Source organism: Melanaphis sacchari, unplaced genomic scaffold (genome assembly GCF_002803265.2).
Source record: "Melanaphis sacchari strain LSU unplaced genomic scaffold, SCAv2.0 Contig8_pilon_pilon, whole genome shotgun sequence".
NCBI classification, from domain to species: domain Eukaryota; kingdom Metazoa; phylum Arthropoda; class Insecta; order Hemiptera; family Aphididae; genus Melanaphis; species Melanaphis sacchari.
The window spans coordinates 3,432,483-3,450,487 of record NW_020271635.1 but is presented as its reverse complement, the minus strand read 5'-3'; the positions used below and the strand labels follow the sequence as shown (position 1 = coordinate 3,450,487).

Genomic DNA, 18,005 nt, shown 5'->3' with positions numbered 1-18,005 from the left:
GATTAATGATATAAAAGTATGTAGAATCAAATTAATTTTAATAATTTATATTTAACTACTATATTCATAAAAGTTAAAAATTATTTTTAAAATATTTCCTGTGTTTCAAAACGTTGAACAATACAATTCCAGTATTTTTTTTCGTGTGATAAGATGACCCCTTCAATGTTTAGCGTATAATTGACCTTGTGACTTTACCTACGCAAGACTTGGTGTTTCCTTTTTGCCGCGTGGTTTGAGTGAAAGCGTAAGTGAAACACGTGCAAACCAGTCCAGGATGTCTGCTGCCGTGGTATTCAGCACGTAGACTACCCATACTAGACTTCTAGACTACCCAGCACAATACTTGGATAATTGTTTTTTTGTTTTAAGTTCACGATCAATTTTTCTATAGGTATCTCATTTGGAAGTATCGTATGTATTCGGGAAATATGATTTTAGTTAAACCTAGGAAAATTATTAATTAAAAGGTAAAAACCAAATTGTTTTCACAAAGAGATACTTATCTAAGAATATAAACTTAAGTGTTCAGGTAGGTTAATTTTGTTTCCAAACTAAGTAATTGCTAATTATTCTAATATATATGGTGAAAGCCGTGGTTCTCTTGCTCATATGCAACATTCATGGATAGTTTACTTTTTAAATTTATACCATACATTCTAAATAATACTAAACACTATATTAAATAAATCTCATCTTAAAATAATTAAATTAATTTAATATTAATATTGTTTATTCTTAACATATCAAAAAATTATAAATTGTTATTTCCAGAATTCTTTAAAAGTCTTCATAAAATAATTTGGAATAACATTTTGCTTATACATTTAGTATATGGTATAAAATTATAAAATAATGAAATATAGTACTTATTTATTACAAATACGCGATAATTAGAGATCATATACGCGTGCTTAGATAACTTATGGCAATATTTTGTTATGTTATATTCTCATCATAATTAACATTCTAAGGGTGTAAGTATCTATTACAAATACTTTATTAAATTAAATTTTTCCATTCTTAAAGTTCGTATTTTAGTAATTCATTTTGTCACTTTCGAATTTTAAACTGAAAACTTTCACATTAGGGTGCATAGAAAGTGTCTAAATCAATATTTTATTTTATTGTATCTACTTTGTGAAATTAATTTGCTACTACTGTATATAAATAAAACATTAGTGTTAAACAAGTAACTGATGAAAAGCACACTCTTTAAGCATGTTAAGTTTTATGTTTCTATAATCTATATAGGTACATAATACATGATAATATATGACTGCACATCTAAAATAAAATTAAATAATTACCAGCAAACTGGTGTTTGATATGTTATAATTAAAAAAAAAAATGGTTAATTTATTGTCTCATATGAATACTATATTAGCTACTGTTGTAGCTTGAAGAATATGTATAAATTCGAGGAGTTGTTCAAAATCTTACAAAACTTTTGATCAATATAATTAATTAAATACATTGGAATTAATACTAAATAAAATATTTATATAAAATTATCAATGATATTTTATACGAATTATAATTATTAACTACAATATTAACAAACTATTTTTTTTAACATTATAATCATTTAATAAAAATTAAGATGTTAGCTATAAAAATGTAAGGTTTTATCAATACGTAGAGAGCTTGGAAAAAACTATTGGCTATGACAATTTAACTATATTAAACTAACTTGAAAGCATAGTGTTAAGCTATTTATTCTAATCTTATAATGCAGTTTTTTAAGTTTTAATCTTTACCTCTATTAGATTGGTAATTTATTTGTGTAGTAATCCTATCATATTATATTATTATATTATACAACAATGGTGGCTTATATTATGTTATAATGTAGTTAGATATTTTTTCAATATAAGAATTTATTTCACTTTTAACAACTTACTGTATACTATTTACGTAATTATAAGTATTAAATAATAACGTTTTTGTAAATATTTATTACGCAATGTTAACATTTTAAAATTGTATTTAATACTTTGGACGTATGCCACAAAAATAAAATATTACTATATACCAATACAAAATAAGTTGACTATCCCAAACTAATTATTTTAGATAGTATTATTAAAATTTATAATAAATAAATATATTTTATTATTTAGTGATAGAACTAGAAAAATCATCTAAAAATTATAAATATGCCTCGATCTATTGCTTATTTATCAGTATACATTTTATATTATAATATTTAAATCGATATATATATATATATTATACCTATTTTTCTGATCGTAGATGTTAATTATTTATACAGTTGCAGAATATTTAAGTATTTATCTCGGTATATTTTGATTCATTCATACTGGTATTATTCTTGAACCAAGTGGTGAATCCAAAAGAAGAATTTTGCTGTTATAATGTATTATTTTAATCTAATAAGTTCTAATTCATTATAATAATTTATTATTCCATTTTTGGAATTAACATTATTCATATTTAATATAAAATATCAATCTTAAATACTATTCATAAAATAATACATATCAGGAAAGTATTAAAAACTTATGTTTAATACAATAAATTAGACTCACGCATTTTCGACATTTTTGTTATACTATACGAATTATAATAAACGAATTTTCTCTATTATTAAATAAATTCTCACCTATTTGTTCAGTTGTACCTACATATTATTATGTTTGATATTTTATTATTATTACACATTAGTCACCTATAGGTAGTCATTACATTTTTTATAGCATCTTCGCTGTATGACATACATAAGTTTTCCATGATTTAATTTGTTCGATTCAACAAATAGGGTTAGGGCATCTATATAGTCTGTCAATAGTGTATATCCTTTTTTATTTCTTTTCCTCAACTCTTACTTTTAGTGTACATACACTTGCATGAACACCACGAGAACGCTCAGGAATGTGTCGTCCGGTGCGATCATAGTATCCAAATTGAGGCCAATCGAAAAAAATATTAACTGCGTTTCTTTCTGCCGTTTCTTGAATGTTATTCTCGATTCATGTTGTTGTTGATATGAGTTTCTGAATAATACAACCGTATGTTTTCTTACATTACAATATTATAATTGTTATACTATTTTTATTATCATTAAAAATTGAATAACTAAATATAAAACTTCATTTAAAAATAAAAACTTTCAATGATAGATTTGATATTTATTCTTTACAAAAACAATTCTATTTTAGATTTCTCATTAATATTAAAATTATAATCAGTACCTAGGTATAGCATACTATTTACACATTTTTTCATGAAAAAAAATTAAAGAATAATGAAATGTACTCTAAAACTTATAAAACAATTCTATACAATATAAAATATACATTGTGTTGTTTAAAAAAAAAATAGCTGGCCCATCAGTTATGTAAATATAGTTGTAATGCTTAACTAAAAAGTACCTAATTTGAGTTATTGAGCTAGTGTGTTTCAAAATTTTTATGGATATTTTCCAAATAATATAATTTTTGATTCAGTATAATAAACATGTGAAATAATTAAGAATTGTATTAAAAAACAATTTTTGAATAAACTTTACTATATAGTACCAATATAGGATGTCTGATGTCATTACCTGCAATTTATAGTTTCATAAATGATTATTAATGATAACTCGTAAAATTAACAATGGTCTGATATGAAATCTTGGGTTAGATTTAATTAACCTCGGTCATATTTTTTAAAAACGATTCTTGAACAAACATCATAGCATTATAAAATGTATTTAATTCTAATTATTAATTAGCGGGAGTTTGTTTTGAAACTATACTGATTGAAATTATTGTAATCCCAAGTGTATAAATTCATATAAACCTACTACAGCTTTCACATTGAAACGATGACACATAAATTACTGATTTAAAAAAAAAAATTTATATGTATTTATATTACGAAACTTATGACAAAAAACTTCCGGTTCGTCCAATAATAGATAATTGTATAATAATTAAACCTAAAAAATCGTATAAAAAGTACATTTCACATGCATTTTAATACATATTTATAAATTTTTTATTTTTGCATAATTTATCCAACTCATATCTTCATTTGTGAATTAATAATTTTCCACCAATTTATATTTCAAGACTGAGTCAATCTACCATACAATATTTTAATTATTGTGATATTTTTGAAAATAAATTGTCTTGTTGTTTTTAAAAATTACTTTTCGTAATAAGTAGATAGGTGTGTTATGAATAGATCGACTTCTTATCTTCCCAGTTGTCTAACAATTTGTCTAATCTAATATAGATATATTTCTTATATTCTTAATTTTCAATATTGTTTATGTTTAATTTTTTATTAGATATAATAATAATTTGTATACCTAATTATATATACTTGTGTGTATTGTACTTTTCAATATATATATATGATATTGAGGCAGGTTTTAGAAAGTCATATTTTAGAATGCTGAGTTTTGGAAAATAAAACATTTAGAATTTCAATTTATAGAAATATTTTTATATTTTTTACTATTTGCTTGTTTATAAAATGCATAAAATAAATATAATAATTGTTAATATTTTAGACTATTAACAATAGCTCTCATAAATTCATTTAAATTATAGTTAGAATAATCAACTATTTGTCTATATTTTTTCAATAAGTTATTATTCCGTATTTCATTATACTTTTTTCTCTCGAATATTTTATTTGAAATTAACGATTCAATTTTGCTTCAGTTTCATGTTGTTCTTTTTAAATTTTGGAGATAAATGAATATATACCAAGGTGTGTTGATAATAAACGATGTATTTTGTTATGCCAACCTTCTGCTGAATTGGATGTTCTTAGCATTTCGTTGACAGCTCGACTATTTAGTATTTACTAACCACATTTCAATTGGAAAATATAGTTCGCAGTGCTTCTTTTTTTCTAAACCTTATCCTAATTTTTCCAACCATGTAGTTTTCTTCAAAATATGTTACTAAAAAAATTTCATCGTCTTCAAATTCAAATTTTAAAATACTCCACGTTTCCTTCACTTTCTCCGGGAGTAAAGATGTTAAACTTGCAATTTTACGGGCTCGAAAAATTGAATTCAAGCACATTTTGATACTTTGAAACCAAACCCAACGCTTGAATCTTACGATATATCAATTGTTGTAAATGAAAAAGCTTGCCGAATGAATTGCAAACGGAAATACGTCATTGATTGCATTAATCGCTGCCCGTTCGAAATCGTTCATTATTTCCAAATTATTATTTTCTTTAAAAAAGATTCCATTTTTTCAGCAAATTAATTTAAATTAGAAAATATTATATAAATCTTCATCTTTGCCAGTCATAATGCCAACACTAATGGAAATACTATCTCGTTTCCATCTCGTGAAATTGAACCGTACACTACATAAAATTGTTTAAAAAGCTTAGAACATGATTTAAAAGTTCCGTCTAAAATCCAAAGTTGTGAATTCTTTAAATAATTACAATTTTCAATTGTTGTGAAAATCATGATCTAATCATAATTTCGTTTAACATTTTTATTTAAAAATTTCTTTGCATTTTTACTATTGATTTAGCTCTGAGCATTTTGAAATTTGAGAAGCTATAATATTTTCCACTAGTGAAATCGAATCTTGGTATATAGAACTTGGTGTATTGTTAGTATCAGCTGCCTTTCTTTTTATGACATTTTTAATTTTTTTACATTCAATTATCTGCGGAATTGGGCCATGACAGTGATCGGAAATATTAAATGGCTTACCTTTATCATCAGATATGTGTGTGTGTGTGTGTGTTGGCAATCATAGTACCTAGTTTGAAACTTAACTGCACAGTCGCGGCATCTCCAATAATAAACTATTTTGCCATCAATTTTATGAATATAAATTTTATTAAAAACGTATAAAAACCCGTTCACATATATAATATCATGTTTTCGATGAGTCGATTTCATCAACGTCAATGTAATATTAGAAATTGTATTTGCATTTCAACCAATGATTTATAATCATTTAATGTAACACTTCGTAGGTATTTAGTACGATGTACGGCACTGGACTAAGGTGAACTACTTTTTGATATTTCTCGTATTTGATCAGATATGAAATAACGTAAAATAATCACATATTATATCAATATAGAACTCTATCGTAATTCTACGATAATAGTTGACAACATCAATAAAATAAAAATAAATAAAAACTTGATAACGATTATTGAGTAACAAAGCATTATATTTATAAATATTATGTATTTTGATATTTCCCGTCTTCTCGATCAACCATAAACTAATTACAGATCTGGAAGTTTATCATAATTTCTACATTCTGTATCGTTAGTTCTATTACAAAATAAGACAGTATTTTATTTAAAAACTCTGTATTTTGATATTTCTCTTTCCTGATCAAAAATAATTTATATTCTAAAATATAGATTTTCTAAATCTATTCATTCTAAAACTCACTTGGCATTCTAAAATTTGACTTTCGAAAACATGCACCCAAATCTTATATATGATATGAGTATGGAGCCTCGGTGATGGTATTAGTTGCAAGAAAAAGTTATTTTCTTGTTGTTTAACTGTCCGTTTGAACATTTTAACGAATGCAGGAAGGCTCACGAATAGACTACCACCATCCTCCCCAATTGTTAATTTATATCAATACAATCTATATGTGTACATTGTTATAGCTAATAAATAAAAGTAATTGATGTATATTATAATGGTAAAATTTTAGTTTAGGTAGAGAAAAAAATAATATGATATTTTTTTAAATTGTTGGCTGAAATTCGCTAAACGTATTTTGTGTAAAATAGCGAGACGATTGAACTTCGTTTCGCTGTGGCCTTGTGGTTTGAGTATGTGTAATTATTTCGAGTGGTATCCGGACGGCGGACATGCACCGATTATTGCCTGATACAGCGTTAGAAAGCGCAAAAATGCGTTTTAAAACATATTAATAAGAAAGTAAACTTTTAAATTTAAATGTAAATTATAATCTTATATTGCTATAATTACATTTTTGTTAGTAGTTTCAAATATTTATTGGATTTGTACGATATAGTTTGCTGTATTTTATCATTTATTGATTTAAAGTTTGGAGTAAAGCCGTGAATTAGGTTTATTATTGGTTTTATTAGCTAAGTATATAAATTTTGTTTTTTTTATATATATATTTAAAATCTTGATTATATAATTATTCAAGTGGTAGGAACTTACTTAGAAAGGTAATTTTTTTGAATTCCAAAAATTGTAGTATCGAAAAAATTTCTAGAAGCTGTAAAAATTAATTAATGTCAATTTTTTAATAAATTCAATCTTAACCGATTTTGGGTAAATCAAGTTCTATTTTAAATTGTGTAATACATTTTTACCACCTATATTTGACATAAAATTACTTCAGAGAAAATTATTTCAAACAACTTTTGACTAATAGTATTTATACCTCGGTAGTATCTCAAATTTAATATCTGTTCATATTAATGGAAAAATCAGTGAAATAGTTAGGTACAAATTTGAGTGCCAGTTAACCTCTATTATAAAAATGACAATCTGCAAATAATTTGAGAGTAGAAGTAATAAATATTAAAATAATAAATTTTAAGGCTGTTATGTGAGCATATGTAATAAGTAATAATAGTATTAGCTTTTTGGAGGTACAAACTAAAAATCTCGTTTGTTTATGTTGAAATACAAATATAAATGCTTGTATTTAAACGTGTTTTTAATTTAGATTAACTAAATACTAAGTTAAAATGCAGAAGAGCTCACTTTCTTATTTCAATATATACACCTATAATAGAAACCTGAAAGTCTAAATAAATACCAAACTAGATAACCGGTCTTATTCTACGCTTAATATATTTATGTTCTTCGTATTTGACATATAATAATATGTAATCCTTAAGTAGCACACGGGTGTGCTAAGTATTACCTTAACCCAGCTAATAATATGAGTAATTTGAGCTACGTGTTAAATAATATTCAGTGTTTTGTATAGAATTGCATAACTGGAATTTTTAGAGTACTGATATCAGATTATTATAACATTAATTATAATCGACAAATTATAAAACTACTTGCGTCGTGTTAGTTAAAATGTATTTAGCATCTTAAATATTAGTTTAAAATAAATAAAATATTTAAGAAAAACAGTTCAGATGCGCATCAAACTTCGCATCATAAGAATAAGTATTTATGTCCTTCAGTGCAAAATTATCAATTACCTTATTAGGTATTATAAAAATAATGCACTGTAATAGTTTCTAAATCAATTTCCACTTTAAACTTTTAATTTTGAATTGAAGATTTCATTTTTAACAATTTATATTTCAGAATTATCTGTAAATGTTTAAATCTAATCTTAATCAATTTTATTAATATGTTGTATATACTATGATGTATTTTATAAGCATATTATACAATTTATAAGAATAAAAATTGTGTTCAAATATTTCAAATTCTAAAATATAAAACAATTTTATCTGATAATAACGCTGGTTTAAAAAACCCTCATTACCCTGTGATTGAAATTTCGATGCGATTAATAATATGTATTTCGGTCATGTCCCACATATTCAAGACGATGATGAGGGGGTCAAATGCCTGCAGGATGGAAAGTATATACATAAGTATAAGATAGAAAACCGGTCATATAGTCATTAAAAAAATATTAGTGCATTCGCATTTGAATACATCACTTCAAATATATGATGGGCGTTACAAATATTAACTAATAATATTTTTGAAAATAAAAATAAAAATTAACAGTAAATTTTTTTACAGAAACAATTAAATCGTATCAGATCTGATCATCAGAGGAATCACTGTCGACGTTATACTACTTTACAAGATACAGATACAGATTCACTGACTTCTATCGACCCATACAGACTGTTAGATGATGACCTCAGAGATATATACACAAACATTACACGGGTTTGTAATATTTTAGTATTAAATTTCACCTGTATTAATATAATTAATGTACATCATCATTAAAAATTTAAAATTGAATAATAATACGTAATCCAGTTAGAAAAGTTAAAAATAACAATTGATTCTATAAAAGTTATAAAACGTATAAATTGATTCATTTCATATGAATATTATTTCTATTTATATATTAAAAATTAATGCCAAATTGTAGATTTAACATTATGTAACATAGTATTGCTTTTTATTGATCATTTAATTTTTAACATAATACTAATATACTTCAATCGTATAAATGGATACTTGATACATTTATTATGATAAATCATGTATAGGTATGATGTTTAAAAAAAAACTCACTAATTTTAATCCATATTAATAATAGTTTGTAATATTTATATAATTTTAATCATTAATAGTTCTAAATATTCTATATAAAATTATATAATGAAATTAGTTGCCATTATTTACGTGTGTGTGTGTGTGTAAATTATTTTTTTATACTTATCTATAATTATCTATATTGAATGTGTATATTAAAACATGTCATAGTAATAATATAATCTATTAAAAGTCATTTTAAAAATAATTTTTGTTATTTATTATCCAGGAACTCGAACTGAACACTAATCAAGATGAGCTACGGACGATAGCTACTTATTACTTCGATGGGCAAGGAAAAGCTCTTAGGCCTATGGTGGCTATCCTGATGGCTCATGCCATAAATTACCATATGAACAATAAGTAAATTTGCACATTTTATTGATAATAATGAAAATAATACCTAAAATTCTTATTTGTTACGATAGTAAAAATGTGAAAAAGAAGTAGATCAATATATGTTTATACGGATAGAAATGTACGACTGGTTGACATATACTTATGCAGAAAGATATCAATGGATATTAAAACTGGTTTTAGTTCATGTAACCTAGATGTTTTATTTGTATTTTAGTCTAAATCTTATACGTACCTACACATTTTTGTATCCGAAATTTAAATGAAAAAAAATTGGCTTCATTAACTTTGTTGATTTATATGTTATAATACATATTTACACTTAATATTTAAACTGCAAACAAATTACGAAATAACTACTTACCTATTCTTTTAAAAATTAAACTATGGAGCATAACAATTAATATAAAATTATTATTGTTCACACATTTAATATATCATACATTTTTATGAAATAACCTGAGAACCTGCTAAATGATTATTAATTGCATTATTCAAATATGTATGTGTTAACATAAATAATATCGTAGTGGTTTTTACTTTTTTTTTATTATAACTTTAAACTTATATTGAATATTGTTGATATCTTAAGACTTAATTAAACTATAATTACTTGTAAATAAATTTTCTTGTAATATTTATAATAATCGTACATTTTCAGTGGTCTGGACAAAAAACAAAAAGAAGTAGCTATGATTGCAGAAATGATCCATTCTGCATCCCTAATTCACGATGATGTCATTGATCAATCAGACTTCAGACGGGGAAAGCCGAGTGTAAATGCACTTTGGAGTCACAAAAAAATAAGTAACGCACATATTTTCTCTCGAATAACCAAACTAAAGTTTTCCATCGGTATTTTAAATTAATATTATCTCTACTACATTTAACAAATTATATTTAATAACATACATTAGATACAATTATACATATCAAATATTTAAACGCAATAAAATATATTTAAATTAAAAATAAATTATTATTAGGAGACTTACAACTATTTCGATTTAACTATTAGTTTTTGATGATTTTTGCTTGGCTAGAAATACTTAGCTGTTATCTTATCTGCAGAACGTTTTTGATAATATCTCCATTTTATTACTGTTTAAAACTGTAATCATCATACACATCAATTATTCACAATAGTTTAATTCCTTACCTAAGTAAGCATAAACTATTTATGCATAAAATAAATATTAAGTATATTTATTTACAAGAACGTTCCACTATTCATACTAAAATAAGATACTAAAATAAGATAATAATTACCTTGAACTATTTTATATTTTAGTCTCCAATTTTAAATTTCATGATTTATTTTATCTGATATGTATTTATATAATAATTAATAACAGATAAGACTAATTTTAATTAAACTCTTAAGTGAGTGATTCTTTTATCGAAGAATATTCATTATTTCAAAAACTATATACTTATTAACATTTAAAAATATAAATATTTTTATGACTTATTTTTTTATTATTATATTCTAAAGCAAAAATCTCTTATGGTACTTAATATTGAAAAATTGAATTTTAGACTATTAGTTTATGAGTTACAAATATTTTTAGTTTAAATGAGTTTTGTTAAGTGACACAAGGTAGGAGGGAAAAGGATATGCCGCAAAATATTTGTCCCTTACATCACACATCTAAACCTTAAATACTTAAAAGTTCTAACTAATTAACTACTCATCTGCATTTTGATTTACACATATTAAAATAATATATTGTCATTCACAAAAATGAAAACTTTAAAAAAATAACAATAAAATATTTAAAAAAATTATTTCAAAAACTTTAAATGTTTTTAAAATAATGAGTGTTTTACGTTTAATAAACTATCTGATATATTTTAATTTGAAAGTAAAAACCTTTCAGTCCATTAAAACAATTGATAGACCTTGATCGTAACTCTAAAGTAATAATCAATGTAACAATTACCTCACAACATGGAGTAGCGACTAAAAAAACAAAATTAGATTTCGAAAAAGATCATTTTTTTTTTTAAATACTGAACAACTTAAAATCCCAACAAATTTTACAATAAAAAAAAAAATAATAATAACCTTGAACTAACATACCTTGATGGCTATACAAAGTTGTGTTATTTATCCCTTTAAATCTAGCTTATAATAGTGTTATTAAATTAGAACTATAATATTGTTTATCTATGTTACGTTTTTCTGAAAATCTTTATGTTCACCTTTGCTTTGATTCTATTTTATTTAATTTTACTTATATCTAATAAATATAAATGTGTAATACTGACCTTAACCCTCTGTTCCCATTATAATTTTACCGCAAAATAACAAACAAAATTACTCGTCTTACAGAAGTAGAACATTTTTAAAACCTTTTGAAATACTATATTACTGTCACTTAAATATATATATTAGACACTCCATTTGAATATTAAGAAGAGGTCGCATATTAACATAATATTATTATTACTCCTTAAAAATGGTGAAAAACTGTTATTTTAGTAATTGTCCGTGTTAAATATTTATGAAAGTTTTAAAATTGTATAATGTGACATTCGAACTAAAAGAGTAATTATGATCAATTAGTATTGGGCACGATTCAGTTAATTAAAGTCCGTCTCACTGTTAAACTTACAGTGCAAGACGTTGATATTTTATAAAACCTTGATATATTTTATTCTGAATAAAATAAATTATTCTAAAAACAAACATCCGCTCTTGTGTTATAAATAGTTATAATTGTTTTGCTATAATATGTATTATTATTTTCGCAAATTCTTTTATTATAATAATAGTTTTTACATAGTATTTAAGATTATATTATATTTTTGAAAATACACACGAGCTGATAATTGATAATGCACAGTCATAAAACGACGTGTAGTCTATTGTTAATAAAGAAAACGTGCATCGCGGTCTGGTCATGTATTGACGACAAGTGTCGACTGTCGACAACGATGATTATAATATCTCAAACATCAACAAAAAACAACAACGAACACTATATAATATTATTATGATGTGTAAGTGAATATTGCGGTGAGATGATGGTAGGTAATTAAATCTGATGCGGCGCCGGTGACCAATAACCGACCAGGCTAAGACCAATACATCGATGAATGAAAAAGGTTTGGCACCGTAGGTTTATACTTTCACTGTATAATATAGGCACTAGGCGGGCAGGTAGACAGGTATAATAAGGTATAGGTAGGTCCGCACAAAGACCCACTTATACGCGCGCTTCAAGCCGCAGTGGTGGCGGCAGAAATGTCTGGTCTCAGAATACCGCGCACGCGGGTATTGATCAATTTCACTCGAGCAACCCGACAAACATACACAGTTCTCGAAAGCGGTCTTTTATAAGAAAGTCGCGTGCAGGATGTCTGTATTTTGTTTTTTCTTTAACGTATCTCGTTAATATTGTACACTATAAACGGCGGTCGTCGTGGTAATAAATATACAAAAAATATATCTATTATGTAGGCAAGTCTTCACTACCACGATTAGCTGAACTTGTCGATCTCTATGGGAAAACCATAAACAAAAAAAAAAAGAGAGAGTGAGGGAGGTGTATGGTGAGAAAAAAATTGAAAATGTCATACGAACAAGTTTGACCTGTGGCCTACATGCAACGTCTTCCAAGCGATAAAGGGCAAGGTCGTTCGCCGGTTGGTGCACGGTAGTACGATTGTCGTATTATCACTATTGTAACTGTTTATCGATGACGCGTGAATGGTACGTCGGTACTGTCGTGAGTTGCATCATCTGAGTATAACATCCTCGAAATTATAATATATACAACAAATTCCTTCTTTATATCAATATGACTGTCAGGATTGCAGTCTTGAATTTATTATTATTATTATGATTACGTCTTGTCAGTAAAAAAAATTTGTGTTTTATTCTTTCTCTCTCTGTCTCTCTCTTTCTCTTTGTCTCTTTATTTTTTCCCCTCTTCTCCAAAATATCGTACTATATAATATAATATTATTCTTGGCCCTGTATATGCGTTTGTGTGTCGGTGGCAACGTGTACATAGAGAAAGTTCAACGCGTGCGTAGGCAGTCTGTGTAGTTAGGAATATGCGTCGTGTGTGTTTCACAATTAGACGCTTGTTCCGGAAGACCTTTCACGCAATGGGTAAACAACACATTTTTTATCTATATATATATATACATATATAGACAGACATTAATAAATAATACTTTGACGCATGCTCTGTCGTCGTCCAAATTTAGAGAGCCCGTTCGATTCTCGGACATTATATATTTGTGACAAAACTCCTGGGAACTGAACAGGCAGAGATCCGGTTTCCATATAAATTATAGTAGATATAATAAGAAGGGCTGGTGTGTATAAGTAACCGGTGAGAGCGAGACGTGATTGACCGTTTAAATATTTTACTAGTTTTAACATCATACAAGATACTTGAAATCACCGATTTAACGATTAAATTTTAAAATTTTGTAAATGTTAGTAGTTTCGTACAAATATTGGGTGGATTACCTTGAAATATTTTTACCATAACGGATGTTACAGAAGAACCATTATCTTATATGAAGTTGTATTTATTTCATTCAATATACTAAATCAATTCTTTCATCTTAAATTCTGATGAACAATTTTGCATTAAATTATATATTAGACATTTTCTGTTACAACTATTAAAATACAGTAAATTTATAAAATAAGTAAACATAAACAAATAAAATATTGTTTTATAATAATAAAAAAAAAAATGGTTGAGAAAAAAATGTATATTTTTATTTTGATAAGTGATAATTTATAAGCACAAACGATAAAAAATAATAATTTTCATATGTTTTCTTTTGATATATCATGATTAGATATCCAATCATTTCTAATCAATTTGTATTCACATCGCATCATATTTTCATATAGACACATAAATTTAATACCTTGTTGCCAATGAAATAATTTATGTATAAAAAAGAACACTTGATATATTGTATATATGTTAAAAACAATTTTTATTTAATACTATTTTAAACTCATTAATATAGTACAGAGGTGTAATTAAGGGATGGTGAGGGGGTAGATCCCCTCCAAAGCCTATATAATATTTATATTTATTTATTAATTTTTGGCTTGTGGAATTATATATTTTGTAGTGCTAACATCACAACAAAATATATTAAATAGAAATTCCATCTATTTTATTAATTCATTAATCAATTGTACTAGATCCTGATGATATGATTGACAAGTTGGCTAAACAGCTAAAAAAATTAGAAATTCTTTTATAAACAGTACAAAAAAAGAGCTATGTATATTATATTATATTACAAACAAAATTAATTTAATATTTTAATAATTATTATTTAATTTAAAAGTAAAATTTAATTTTAATATATTTAATATTTATATTTTGAAGAATTTAATATAATATTGTATAGGTACTAAATTTTGTAAAATGTTAAAACAACATTTATGAAATACATTTTTTGTACCTATATATTATTTTATAGATTTTTGATGAAATAGTATTTTCAAATACCAATTATCACTGTACTTAAAAATATAAGTATTTTGTGTGTAAAAAATGTCTATCCCCCTAAGATCAATTCCTAATTACGCCACTGCTATAATATAGTATAATAATATATAATACGAGTATAATAATAGATAATAAATGATGACAAACTATCCAAATGATAAACGAAAATATAATTAGCACCTATGTAAGATTCGGTTTATTATTTATTATATTTCGCTAAGTTATATTGCATACCTTTATCTAAAATATTTGACTTTAATTAAGTGTAAACAAAGCAATAAATTTAATATTGAAGACATATTTTTATATTTTAATATGTTAAACATAATAATATCATAAATTCCTAGGAGCTCAAAGGTTATTCCAGCAAACCACTAACACTCTTCTTTAATGTGCATACATACATTATTTAATATGTAATACGTAAAGAATATAAAATGATTTTATTAAGTTTGTCTTGGAACTATTCTTTGAATGTTTTTTATCGTTAACTGTTAGTGTATTAAACAGTATACCTCCATTTAACACATTATTACATGCATACACACATAAACAATTATGTGCTATATTAATATTACATTTTTTTTTTATTATTATTATTATTATTATTATTATTTCTTAATTTGTTCCGTCATTAATTTCAATTAACTTAAATACACGAATGAGTTTGACATAGTCATCGAACACAATAGACAACGAAAATTACATTGAGTAAACATCGTTTCATCCGTAAACCTTTAGACATTGTTTAGAAAATATGTTTCTGCGTTTACATAACCTCCGGGTATTTTATTATTCTGTCACATTTTCATTAGACCGTTTATCACTTATCATATGGAATTACTGTAATTAGATCCCACATTCAGAATTATGTTGTGATGATCAAACAATGTTATTGTTTCATAAATAATATCGTGATTGTTATACAAAAATAAATTGAATTTAAAATAACTTGTTATTATAATTTTAAGTTTTCGACCATCTATTATTTTCTTTAACCTGAGTTATTTATTTAAATACATGATTAATAAATTATAGTAATTATAACAAATCTTGTAAAATATATAAATTAATATTGACACAATCAAAAATTATACTTCGCATTTATATTACTTATTTAGATATATAGAATATACCAACTACTATTCTATTAGTATATTAACGTATTATAACACTCAGCTATATATAAGCATTATCTACCTTATCAGAGTATATTTTTAAAATATTTACCTGGAGATATAAAATTTAATTTGATATGATGTGTACGTCCCTGCTTTTTATGGTTGTGAAAAAGCACAAACGAAATCTGTCATTATAACCCTTACAATCCATTGACCCAGAATGATCATGTGACCTTTAGTGAAATTATTAGAGAAGGGCATCGGAATGCAGTCGAAACCCTCTAAAATGACACACCCAAGTTCAACCCGAGGCACACTTGCAAAAATATTCCTACCACAAAATATTAAACATGGATTGCTTTCACCTGTAATATAATTATTGTATTGGCACAAGATGAACCAACTTTCTAGTTATAAAATATTGATGCGTTTTTTTGTTTATATGTTTATAAAATTCAATAAAGAAACTTGGAAATCTTTTCAGGTACCTATTATAGGTACTTTTTTGTGAGAATTTGCTTCTAACCAATTTTGCAATATTATAAAATGGGATTAATTTAAAGACGTGGTTATTTTTTTATTTTTTTATTTTTTTTTTTTTTGAGTAGAGGTTGGCGTCGTTATGTTTGTATTCGTTTATTCCCATATAAATTTGCTAACTTTAAATATATTATGAATGCAATTTCGTACAATTAATAATTGATAACTTATAATCAGTGTTTGTGAAAAAAGTTAGTCACATAACAAGACAACTAGGTTAATAGTTATAGTAGTTTTCTATTAAAATACATTAATATATACAATAATACGCTTAACTTACTTTACCATTGTTTAGTTTTTCTGTATAATTGAATACAAATTGATTTCATTAATATTTGAAAAAGAAAATCCTTTTTAAATTTTTGTGATATAATTCGATATGACTTATAACATACATTTTTAATTATTTAAGATACTCAACCAGCTCTATAAGATTGCTTAATAGTTATTTATTTGGTAGAAAAAATTGAATTAGAAAATCATAAAGAAATAGGTGAATATAATAAATTATTTTATTGTAGCAGGATAGCGCTCCTCGGTCCTTAATTAGTAATAACTATTTTGAAATATATGACTGAAAATGACTAATCTACCTATAGCAAAATATACACTTTTAGTACTGCCTTCTATTCTTTCTTTTTCTTTGAAATTTTTTATTACACAATTTTTATTTTATACTATGTTCGTTTAGATCATTGAAGTATATATCTGTCAACGTTGGTACATAATATAACGTCATAAATCATTTTGTGGTCTTTAAGCTTTTTTTGTTTTGTTTTTGATAGGGTCACGTCAAGAAAAAAAATAATTTGGGATAATGTAATTTAAAATATTGTGAAATTCGGCCATGGCGAAATATTAAATTTTACCATACGCATATTATAGTATTTAGGAACTATAAATATTCTTTCTTTATTGATCTAAAACATAAATGCACTGGCATCTGAAACAATTAGTATACTCATACAGTTACTTACAAAGACATTTTTTATTTTTATATATTCGTATCTATTGTATAAAATTATAAATATTTGGTTTTATTTTAAAATATGAAAGTATTTATATAATTTTATATGTTGGACTGGGGGGTTTAGACCCCGTGCTTGTTCTATTTCTTGAACGTTTTTTTTCTTGGTACACCATTCGGTGATAATACATTAATTAGATAGTATGTTTGATTCCACATATTACTCATATAAATTCTTGCTTATTGTTAATTAACCATGG

At 25.2% G+C, this 18,005-nt stretch overlaps 1 protein-coding gene across 1 annotated transcript in view; it reads left to right on the top strand.

The window, feature by feature from the left end:
- The window catches only part of LOC112602693 (decaprenyl-diphosphate synthase subunit 1), a 39,196-nt gene that overhangs the window by 4,918 nt on the left and 16,273 nt on the right, over positions 1–18,005 (top strand). The window contains exons 2-4 of the mRNA XM_025350906.1: positions 8,729–8,881; positions 9,489–9,622; positions 10,278–10,419. Of these exons, the coding sequence (XP_025206691.1) occupies positions 8,729–8,881; positions 9,489–9,622; positions 10,278–10,419 (429 nt within the window). The remainder of the gene's footprint in view (positions 1–8,728; positions 8,882–9,488; positions 9,623–10,277; positions 10,420–18,005) is intronic.